This window comes from Solanum stenotomum, chromosome 3, assembly GCF_019186545.1.
Source record: "Solanum stenotomum isolate F172 chromosome 3, ASM1918654v1, whole genome shotgun sequence".
NCBI lineage: Eukaryota > Viridiplantae > Streptophyta > Magnoliopsida > Solanales > Solanaceae > Solanum > Solanum stenotomum.
Window position 1 is genome coordinate 387,842 of NC_064284.1, and position 11,406 is coordinate 399,247.

The 11,406-nt window shown below is 31.9% G+C and overlaps 1 protein-coding gene across 1 annotated transcript; it reads right to left on the reverse strand.

Moving 5' to 3' along the window:
• Positions 1–2,796: 2,796 nt before the first annotated feature.
• On the reverse strand, positions 2,797–10,345 carry LOC125857406 (squalene synthase-like). Its single transcript, XM_049536987.1, has 14 exons — positions 10,144–10,345; positions 9,449–9,491; positions 9,229–9,318; positions 8,855–8,930; positions 8,429–8,498; positions 8,035–8,178; positions 7,839–7,943; positions 7,539–7,685; positions 6,832–6,907; positions 6,546–6,634; positions 3,735–3,826; positions 3,616–3,661; positions 3,456–3,525; positions 2,797–2,880 (listed from the first exon to the last, which is right to left on the reverse strand). Exons 1-13 carry the CDS (start codon positions 10,336–10,338, stop codon positions 3,463–3,465), a joined length of 1,236 nt encoding a protein of 411 aa, XP_049392944.1. The 5' UTR covers positions 10,339–10,345; the 3' UTR covers positions 2,797–2,880; positions 3,456–3,462.
• Between the last annotated feature and the right edge of the window lie 1,061 nt (positions 10,346–11,406).

The following is an 11,406-nucleotide window of genomic DNA, read 5'->3' on the forward strand; positions in this document are numbered from 1 at the left end:
ATTTTGGTTTATATCTCACATACAAGTTTTAAGAATATTTATGTGGTTTAGAAAGTTTGAACTAATTGACATAGATTACACGTGCAACGCATATCTAATTACCTATTCAAGTATCATTTTTAATATTCATAACCTTCCCGCTTTTCATATTTTATAACTTTCAAATGTTTAATTTGAAACTTTAAGATGTCTTTTGATATTACTCTATTCTTATCTATATAAATTATTCATCTTTTCCGTTTGATGAAACTCACACCCAAGATTATCCTTTTCATTTAAAGGTTAAAGTAGTGAAGTCATCAACATCCAGATTGATATATCCACCTTAGTCTTATATATATATATATATATATATATATATATATATTACCTTAAAAGCATGAACTCCTAACTTGAATGTTAAATTACTATAATATCCCTAACTTAGCTTGTGACTTCTTCGATGAGTTGTGACTTTTTCGATAAGTTGTGACTTTTTTCAAATGGTTGTGATTTTCTGATGAGTTGTGACTTTTCCAAAGAGTTGTGACTTCTCGGAAAGGTCATGACTATTCAGATAAGACACAAAAAAACACTTGTTCATACTACCCTTTGTTGACTATAAATAGAGGGGCTTCCTCTCATTTTTCAACCACAATTTTTTTTAATCTCCTATCTTCTTGCATTTTAAAAAATTTTCGTGTGATTTAGTGTCGTTGAGTTAGTTCAAAGTTTAGCAGAATATGAGGTACCGCTATTCTGATGAAGTAAATCGTTCTATTCTAAGAGGTACATTCCATACTCTCGAGTACTTGAGGAAAATAATTTTGATGATATAATAATTATTTATTTGCTTAATATATACATTAGTGTGTAATGTTTTAATATATGCAGTTAACATGATGTAGTCTAAATTTATTTGTTTTTGTTAACAATTTCTCTTGTAAATATATGCCTCTGAACATCTTTTTCCAAAAGTATTAAACTACTCAAGAGTGAAAATCTGTGAATATATATGAATCATTTAAGAATTTATCAATTACAAAATAAATTTTATATTTAGTAATATGGAATAAACATTTTCATTTTGTCCCTACACTAAATTAAAATCTAATAACTATAACAAAAAATAGTAACATTAATTAAAAGTCCTATTTATTTATGTAAGTATAAAATTTATTAGAAATACATATATTGCACATTAATCCTTTAGTTATAACATTATAAATTCTCTTAGTTATTACTAATTATTGCAAACATTGTTCACACTCTTTAACATTCTTTAATTATAATATTATGAATTCTCACAGTTATTACATTAATTATTTTTATCTTTCATCTTCTCATGTATTAACTTTTGACCAATAATTTTTCATATTATTACACCGCCCCTATATATGTGATAACACGATGTTGTTATTTTTCCTTGGATGAATCATACTTGATTGAATAAATTGAAAATTATTTACAAGTATATGAACAGGTTATTATATATATGATTTCAGAGATAGAATATCTTCTTTAATTTTAATTTTTAGTTTTTCTGGTCAGTTAACTATGGATAGTCGAATAACTATCTTTGATTTATGTATACAGTCAATCGAGAAGTCAAATATGAGAGCCAACAACAAGAACGTCATCCATTATGTTATAACTGACAAAATAAAAATTAATACACAAAGATTAGTTCTAAAAAATAAAATGTAGTTGTTCTCTTCAAATATTCATTTGACATCTAAACAGTTTAACGTGAAATACACGTGCAAAGCACACCTGCTTAGATGACAAGAAAAATACACAACAAATATCGTCTATAAGGTAATATTACTGAGATACGACTAATTACATGATTGAACATCATCAAATTGAAATAAATATATGCATTATTGCATTTAACTAATAATTTTTTTCATTGACCGTCTTCATAGATTTGCATGAATAAAAGATATATATGACGATCCACATTGAACATTCACTAAAGAATCTGCAATATTATTTTGTGCAAAGTTTATTAGTCAAATCTTCACTTAAATAAGCAAATACTATTTGCTATAACATATATTTTCTTAATTGATAATCACGTGCAACGCACATGTCAAAAAACTAGTATATATATATATCACTTTACTAAAATGAAGTGATTTTTCTATTCGATTCATGTTTTTGTTTGACTTGATGGAGAAGACTTTTGAGTTTTGATTGGATATGAGAGAAGGTGTTGACAAAAACTCGGAAAATTATGTACTGATTTTGTATTTCTTTTTCCATGTATATATTGTTATGATTAAAGTCTTAAGAACGATGCGTATGTTAATATTTTCTTCTATGTTTATTTTTTTATTATTTTCTCTCTATTAGTCTTCTTTAATTTAGTTTTCTATTAAAAAAAAAATTACTGTCACAACATTTATTTGAGATTGTTCCATTTTAGTATTCATTACACACATGTTTTCATTGAATTATAATAGTCCTAACAAATTTATAAAATAATATATGGAACACACGTGTCCAGAAACTAGTATGATAATATGCAACAGTTAGTATACGTTGTCGACTTTATCCGATTTGATTGTCATGACTTTCATCCATCATTTTTTTATCATCTGCAGTTTCATATCAAAATGAAGTTAATCAAAAATAAAAGTTCAAGTTTTTACATTATTGGACTCGTGCTAGCACAGGCCATAACCACCTAGTTCTTACAATAAATGAATAACAACTTTCTTCCACCACTAGCAAAAGATTGAAGATTTGGATGACAATGTATTACAATTTACAACTAATTTTGTATTATTAACCCTTGCATTACTAATCCTTGATGACAAAATCTGCAGCTATCACACACTCGTCCAAGAGCTTGTGCCATCTCTTTTTTTACCGGACTTTCGTCTAACAACAGTCCTGCAAAAGGAAAATGAAGAAAATATATAGCAAACACCTATTTACTCAACGTGATAGACTACTCCATATCTCCCCGGATGACTTCTAAACACAGTTACTACTAAAAGGCAAAAGAACAAACTAAAACAATCATTCTGCTGCATGATATGCTAGTTGTTAATCAAAAGAAACATTTTAAGTTTGCAATTTGTTTACAAAAACATGTGGTTTCATTGAACACTTGTAATTATGACCTTAGGCATATATAGTTTACATGAAAGTCCTCTATGATTTACTTAGAAGTTGTGATCTATAGCTATAGTAAAACTTATTTAACTATAGCTAAGTGTGAATTGACCTCTCGGTCATAAGAGAAGCTCGTAGCATGAATCACCCCTAAGGTACAAAAGACTAGGAAAATACTTCATGACATGATCCAGATATTATATAATAGAAGATTAGATAGTATGGTCTTTCAAATCATAGGTGCATACGACAGCAATACTTCAATCCCAAACAAGTTGGTTAAAATCACGGCACATAATAGGAAAAACTCTGTATCATGTAAGGATGTTGTTATGATAATACTTACTTACACATGGTCTAAGTCCGGTTTCCAGATTGGTATCCTAGAAGGATAGCCACTAAGACAACAAGGACCACAACCTGCAATATATTTCAGAGAATAAGAAAATATTCACTGTATTTAGGGAAATCGTATCGAAAGCATGAAGAAACCATCAGCTAAAAACTCACGAAAGTTGAATTGTAATTAGGTCCACTCTTGATTACAAAAGATTTCCTGGTGATCATTGGCAGGTGCATTAGCTGATATTCACAAAAACTCCGGAAAAATACTAGGATATGTAACATACCTTTTGTTCAAGGTTCCCGAGTTTTTGCAAGTTCTCAAGATCACTTCAAGCCTCTTTAAAGTTTTTGCCACATGTGGATCTTTATACTCTACCTAAAACGTTCAACCGATCAAGTTGATTAACTAGCACAAGTTTTCACTATGAAATGGAACTTTGACAAATATTTTGAAAAAATTGAAGAAGATGGTACATAGCTGGAGAGATATTTATTATCATTAGGAAGTGAACTGAAGCTTATTGACCATCGATAGGATTTTAAATACTAAACGAACATAACATTGATTTCAGCCCATAAAATTTGTGAAAAGATTGTTTAAAAGGTTTCTCATTTAAGTAGCTTATTTAAATAATTATGAAATGAACAATGTTGCGTAGAGGTAAACTTCTCTGATGGACCATAAATTAGATATGAACCACTTTGGTGAAAATAAAAGAGAGACTGGCCTTATTTTGGGTTTTCTTCAACTACCAGAAACCTAGTAAATTTGCACAAGCCGTAGTATTTTGTCATTTGTGCTTGTTTCAGTATTTGTATGACATCTTCAAATATGAATGCATCCTTCGTCGAAATTGTTTTTGTATTGTATTTGCACCCATATGGTTTGATTTGATATGATTAGATAGGACATGACACAGTTGCAGCTTATCGAGGATAGGGGCGGGCAGACCCACATTGCTTCTAGGGGGTTCACCCAAACCCCCTTGGCAAAAAATTACACTGTATATTAAAGTAAATTTTTTGTATTTCTGTAGATATATATATTTTGAACCCCCTCAATAACAAAAAGAAACTGATGACGTAGTGGCAAGTCCCTTGGAAATTAAGTTGTGCGTCACTAGTTCGAATCCCAGTGAAAGCGTTTTCTTTTTTTCTTTTTTAGTTTCAGTATTTTTTAGTTTTTTTTTTTTTAATTTTCAGTTCTGTTTTTCATTTTTTTTAGTTTTTTTTTTTACTTTAAAAAAAGTGCTAAAAGTGTGGTTTTAAATNATAACATTGATTTCAGCCCATAAAATTTGTGAAAAGATTGTTTAAAAGGTTTCTCATTTAAGTAGCTTATTTAAATAATTATGAAATGAACAATGTTGCGTAGATGTAAACTTCTCTGATGGACCATAAATTAGATATGAACCACTTTGGTGAAAATAAAAGAGAGACTGGCCTTATTTTGGGTTTTCTTCAACTACCAGAAACCTAGTAAATTTTCACATGCCGTAGTATTTTGTCATTTGTGCTTGTTTCAGTATTTGTATGACTTCTTCAAATATGAATGCATCCTTCGTCGAAATTGTTTTTGTATTGTATTTGCACCCATATGGTTTGATTGATATGATTAGATAGGACATGACACAGTTGCAGCTTATCGAGGATAGGGGCGGACCCACTTGCTTCTAGGGGGTTCACCCGAACCCCTCGGCAAAAAATTACACTGTATATTAAAGTAAATTTTTTGTATTTCTGTAGATATATATATTTTGAACCCCCTCAATAACAAAGAGAAACTGATGACGTAATTGCAAGTCCCTTGGAAATTAAGTTGTGCGTCACTAGTTCGAATCCCAATGAAAGCGTTTTCTTTATTTCTTTTTCAGTTTCAGTATTTTTTAGTTTTTTTTTTTTAATTTTCAGTTCTGTTTTTCATTTTTTTAGTTTTTTTTTTTACTTTAAAAAAAGTGCTAAAAGTGTGGTTTTAAATCCAAAAAAATTCACGGTTCCCATTTCTAAAGGCTTATTTACACGTTTATACTTTTATTTTTCGAATCCCCTGAATGAAAATTCTGGGTCCGCCACTGATCGAGGATATGACTTTAGATAAGAGATTGTGGAGGACACGGATTAGGGCTGAAGGTTAGTGGATAGTAGAGTGTTGTCTTGCTTAGCCTTCCATACTTAATAGTCATAGTATTTCTCCTATACTTTCTTGTTCGTCGATTTTTGCTTCTATCTACTGTCTCTTGAACTTTGATTATCGCACTATTTTTGTTATAGTTACTATTCCTTTTACTTTCAGAATATTTTTGTCATGATTTCTTCACTTGTGTTATTTCCTTATTGATATTCTTTTCTTCGAGCTGAGGGTCTAACAGAAACAATTTGTCTACCTCCCAAGGTAGGGGAAAAGTCTACATACCCTCTGCAGACCCCACGTATGGAATTGCATTGATATGTTGTATGGTATGATTGAGATATTTACCAACTGATAGCCTTTTTTTGTGTGCATCCCCCAGTAGCAATGGGAAAGGAATGCTATTTTACAATTTGGATTTGACGACAAAACGTACTTCTTGTAATATTCTTAAACTATGATCTCAAATACATCATTGGATGAAATTTGGGAACAAATTGCATGAAGATAGGATGGCAGGTGGTCACAAGAGACAAGTGTGACGATAGCCGCTTCGCCAATGGAAGTTTCATCTTTGAAGAGGAAAATGTGAATTCTGATTTTTAAGTTTGAAATACAATAGAATAACAAGAGACAGAGACTCCTTGAACAGCTAATTCAGTAATAATGATTAGAAAATTTCTGGAAGAGCTAATTCTACAAGGTTAGAGGAGTCTGTCGACTGTCATAGTAACATAGCTCTAAACCTCCATGCAATTTTATGCACAAGGTGTCAAGTAACTTGATATAAAGTCCATAACGACACAAGCGAGCATGAAAAACATACTATGTGTGAATACTTACACAGAAACATGCAGAAATATGAACAAATAGATGAGCACACAACCACATGGGAGAATTATGTAGAAAAATGACAATGTAACCCTCAAAATGAGCAAGTGACTACAAGAATAAGAAAGTATCATACCTTGGATTTCAGAATACACGAGAAGTCGAAGAAAGCACCATATACATCTGCCATGTTCCTGGTCCGGTCAATAACCTGAGCGGTGAGACCTAAAAAGAAGAACCTAAGCATCTTAATAACTGCCAGTATGATGGTAAGGAGAAGATGGTAACAAAGTTAAATGAGAGTGAGGCTGCGAAAGTTGAAGGAAAACATTACAAATTTGCGGAATTTCAGGGATCAGATCAATCATAAAACAGAAATGGTAAACAAATAGTTTATGAAGTAGCATGACATGTGTTCTTACCACGTCTCATTTTCACAACTCCTCGGAAGACTTCAATGTTGTTATAGCACTTTGCCAGAGTTCCAATTGCCATGGCCTGGTAACGTAAGAAAATACTAAGGCAATGCACACTTTCAGAAGAATATTTAACAAGTTAATAATGCAAAAGCAACAAAAACATACTAATATTCCTATGCACTATGAACAATAAATTCACAAAGCACCTATATGCATATCAAATCAATAAGCTCTGCTGTTTTCCCCAGCCTAAAAGAATAGAAAGTTCAAAGGATTATATAACATCTTTTTTTATTTGCAACAACACTAACCCGATAGCTAATGAAAGATGGATGGATGTTTTCGTGGAAATAAGACAACAATAAAGTCCTTGATCAATCAAGACTAATGAAAATAAATAATTTCAGTAGAAGTAAAGCTTCAGTCATTGGAAGAGATGAAGGTACGGAAGGTGGTTCAATTGAATCTTCTTTGTCAGGAAATTAGACTGCAGTAGTAGGTAAAAACAAATATTTTTGGTATAGCATTTTTTCATTTTTAAAATCCTCCTGTTAGAATTCCTGCCTCAGTCACTAGCTTTAGTAAATTCCATATATTTTCCTTTTAGTGCTTTTCAAGAGATTACCAAACACAGATGCAAATTACAATATGAGACACACAAGTTTTGAGACAAAAGTCAGGAACAAGACCTAAAATAAAAAAGAAAAGACCTGTGGAATAGCACAGAATCGAAAGATAGCAGGATCCCTCAGTGTAGACAAGAAAGTCAAACAATCTTCTGCATGTGACAAAGCATTAGTGACCATTTCATTCAGACATTGAACTGCCTTGACAGAGTTCCGCTCATACTTCAAGTCCTGAGGCACATCGATAAATGCAGTCAGTTAAAAATTTGGAAAACATCAGTGCTGTTATGATGTATCCAAGGTAATTCAGTATCATGAAATTGACTAATATGGCAGGAAAATATGAGATAAGAAATGCCAATTAAAGAGTTGAAGAAAACACACCTCGAGCTTGTCAACGTATTTACTCCAAATCTGACGAGGCCAAAACATACGACATTTGGGTACTTCATTTATGTCTTCTAGATAATCTCTAATGATATTTGTTTTCTGCAGTATATTGCAAACATTGTAGTTACTGCAAAAAACACTCAAAGATGGTTACGTTACGGGTGGCTACCATACATGTTAAGATCAACACCTGTAGAAATAATCCCATGGAGTTGCAGAGAGAATCTGAAGCTACATCTTCTTTCCCAGAGGCATGGAAAAGTTTTGATAAGCCTAATCCAACTATCCCAGCTACATGGTGACAGTATTCATCATAATCATCAATTGTTTCAACCTGCCGAAGATAGAATACTAGCGATTAACTCATATATTGACATTGTAGTGAAGTTAACACCACCTTCATCTTTTAGGTAGACGGTGGCCGATAAAGCAAATGGATCTATCAAGAGGAATTGCATGAAACAATAAAGCTTGAGAGATCAAGGCAATCCATATTAACACAATATGGAACAAGTGTACAGTTCATAACTTCGACTGCTATGCATGACTTTGATCCTTTCTCGTTTATAGTACTGATTGCATACCTCCTTGTATATAAACTTTGCCATTCCTGCACCCATCCTCATGGTAATGTCCTCGATTGCTTCCTTGTAACTGCAACATTATAAGAACATAACACTCATTCATAAACTGCGATCGCGACATGCAGCACATACCAAAAGTTTGTAGAATGGGAAAACTATAGTATTTCATATTCAAACTACAGATGTTGAGTTCAAATGACAGGCATATCACATGGATATGAAGTCATACTTAAATGATCCCGGTTCTTCCTTCCAAAACTAGTTCAAACTGTACAGAGGAACAAAAACTACGTATATATTTATAGCTTGTTTCTGTATTGACAGAATATCAACGTGTGGAAAATGTAAGTACTCATTAAGCATTGCTGATTAATAATCATATCCAACAGCAAGTTCAAAAGCAGCCGTTGCTAGGTACAAACTCACTGTTTCCCTAGCTCCAGAAAAGCAGTTGAAACATGATGGAATTGATCCATAAGAACCTTGTAGTCCTTTGTACCGCCTAATATTATGAAAATTGGGATTAGCAAACCAGTCTATAATACTTGGGAAATTATATTTGGAAAACAAATCATGATCAGAGGGGGAAAAAATGAAACAAAAGAAAAGAGAAATCTCCATTTAGAGAAAGAAGCTACAGTAAACTAATGAAATAAGACTTCTATAAAATATTTTTGTTGCTCCAATTTTTCCTTTTAAATTTACTTTTTGGGGGAGAGTTAGAGGCAATGAGAGGACAAACAATATTAACAATGCCTTAATGGAAGAGGAAGACGACGGCTTTAATTCAGAAGACTCACATGAAAAATGCCATTCACGATCATAAACATGGCGATGGAAGGACATCAAAATTGGTACTTTCACCTCTGTCGCTACACTGGTATCATCCTCTGTCCAGAATACGAACATCAAAATGTGAATAAGTAACATGACTCCAAGAAAATGAATGCACTTAAATGTCAGTCTTATTGTGTTAACCAACTTAGTTATCTGCATTCAAAGCTCAGTACTTGAACATACCGACAGTGTCAAGCGCACGCAGAACCAAATAGAAAATACATATCTGCAAAGATAGACAGAAGTTATAAGAAATCAACCTTCACAATAATAGTAGTAAGATCATAGGAAAACATATTTTTCTAGACCGATCAATGAAACAATTCAAATTTGGAGCTTCATTTCTGATAAACTAAGAAGAAACAGGAAAATATATATTTCCTCAATTTTTTTCCTAATTAAGCGAAAATCCAAATCTATATACCAAATAGTAATGTCTTCATTGTGTGGGAGAGGAAATATGATTTCTCCGTTGTCATCATATAACAGTCTCGTCGTCTCAAAATTCAACCTACATGAAGCTTGACTAACATTTCATTGAGGTGATAAAATTTGCAACTTATACTATCAAAATTTTAATTGTAAAAATGGAATTAATTGTAGATGATCCCAAATCCAAATACATTAGCATTACTTCCTAAATAGTCATAATATCATCAATCCTCTGAACATTTTTAGGATGTGCCTAAAATTTCATAAGCTACATTGGCACCTAAACATACGAAGTTGAACAAAAATGCCTTTAAATCATGCGAACTTGAACAAAGAATGTTCAATTAAGTAATAGTAGACGCATTTTTTAGCCAAACTATTAGCAACAGAGGAAGGGCATAATATTTGTTCAATTTTTCATGATTGAATTTGAGGAGAAAACTTACGGCATCGCGAAGCTCGACAGGAAGCTGTTTAATGACGAGAGAAAAGCTACGAGAGACCTTGTGAAGCATGATGTAACAGAAGGCCCAATGTGGTTGTGAAGGGATCTGTTTTTCGGCATATCGTGCCGCTACCTTCAGCTTCAACAATGGATAAATATCTTCAGGATGCTTCAGAATTGCACGTAAAATCCCCATTATTATTGTTATTTGATCAATCAGATATTCACATCTATATACATTCACTTTAATTAATTTGTGTAAAAGGAAGCGTTGGAGGGAATGTTATTGTGATGAGGATGGAGGATCATATACATGTTTGGCAGTTGAGCTTTTGCCTCCATCTTCTTATACACCGAATTGGGATACTCCCTCCCTCCCATTTTATGGAAACGTGTTACTACTATATTGTGGGGTCTGGGGTAGGGGTGGGGCTGTCCTAGTATGAACAAATCATGGGTATACCCGGCACGAATTCAGAATTGTCGGGCTCTAAGGTGGATGTTAAAAAAGGAAAACTACATAAATCGGTCATAAAACCCAAAACAATTATATGTTTATACCCAAATCCAAAGTAATTCAAGAAATATAATTATCAGATTAAACGCTGATCATTTTCACTTAACTGATACTAAATCAGTATATATATATCATTGTATTAATATCATTAAGGCTGATAATTTCGCTTAATTGGTACTAAATTAGTATATATATATATATATATTTAGTATCAGTTAAGCGAAATTAGTTGGGGTATATAGTATAATTATTTTGTGGGGTATAAATATAAGGAGTATATGTTTGTAATTATTTTGTTTTTTCGGGGTATTTGCTTAATTTCCCCTATTGAAAACTGGATTGAAACAAAAAAAAAAAAAAAAACTCTTCTTAATATTCTAAATTACCTTTACTATGTTACCTTATTTTACTTTTCATCTAAACCCGTATGAATTGACTTATTTTAAATGTTTTGAGTCAAAATAATTTTTAAATATTCTTATAATATTTGAATAAAATAAAAAAGTAATCTTAAGCACTAATTTGAAAATTAAAATAACAAAAATAAGTCAAAAACTATAAAATCATAAGTTAATAAACCCTAATTGTCAAATATATAAAATTTATTTTAATAAATTTGAAGAATCAATGTTGAAATTCACATACAAAATTAACGGTTTTAATTTTCGTACTTCGAAATCATGAGATAGAAGGCACCTAATGGTAGATGTTCTCCTTTGGAATAAGACCTTTTAGGGTGTGTTTGAT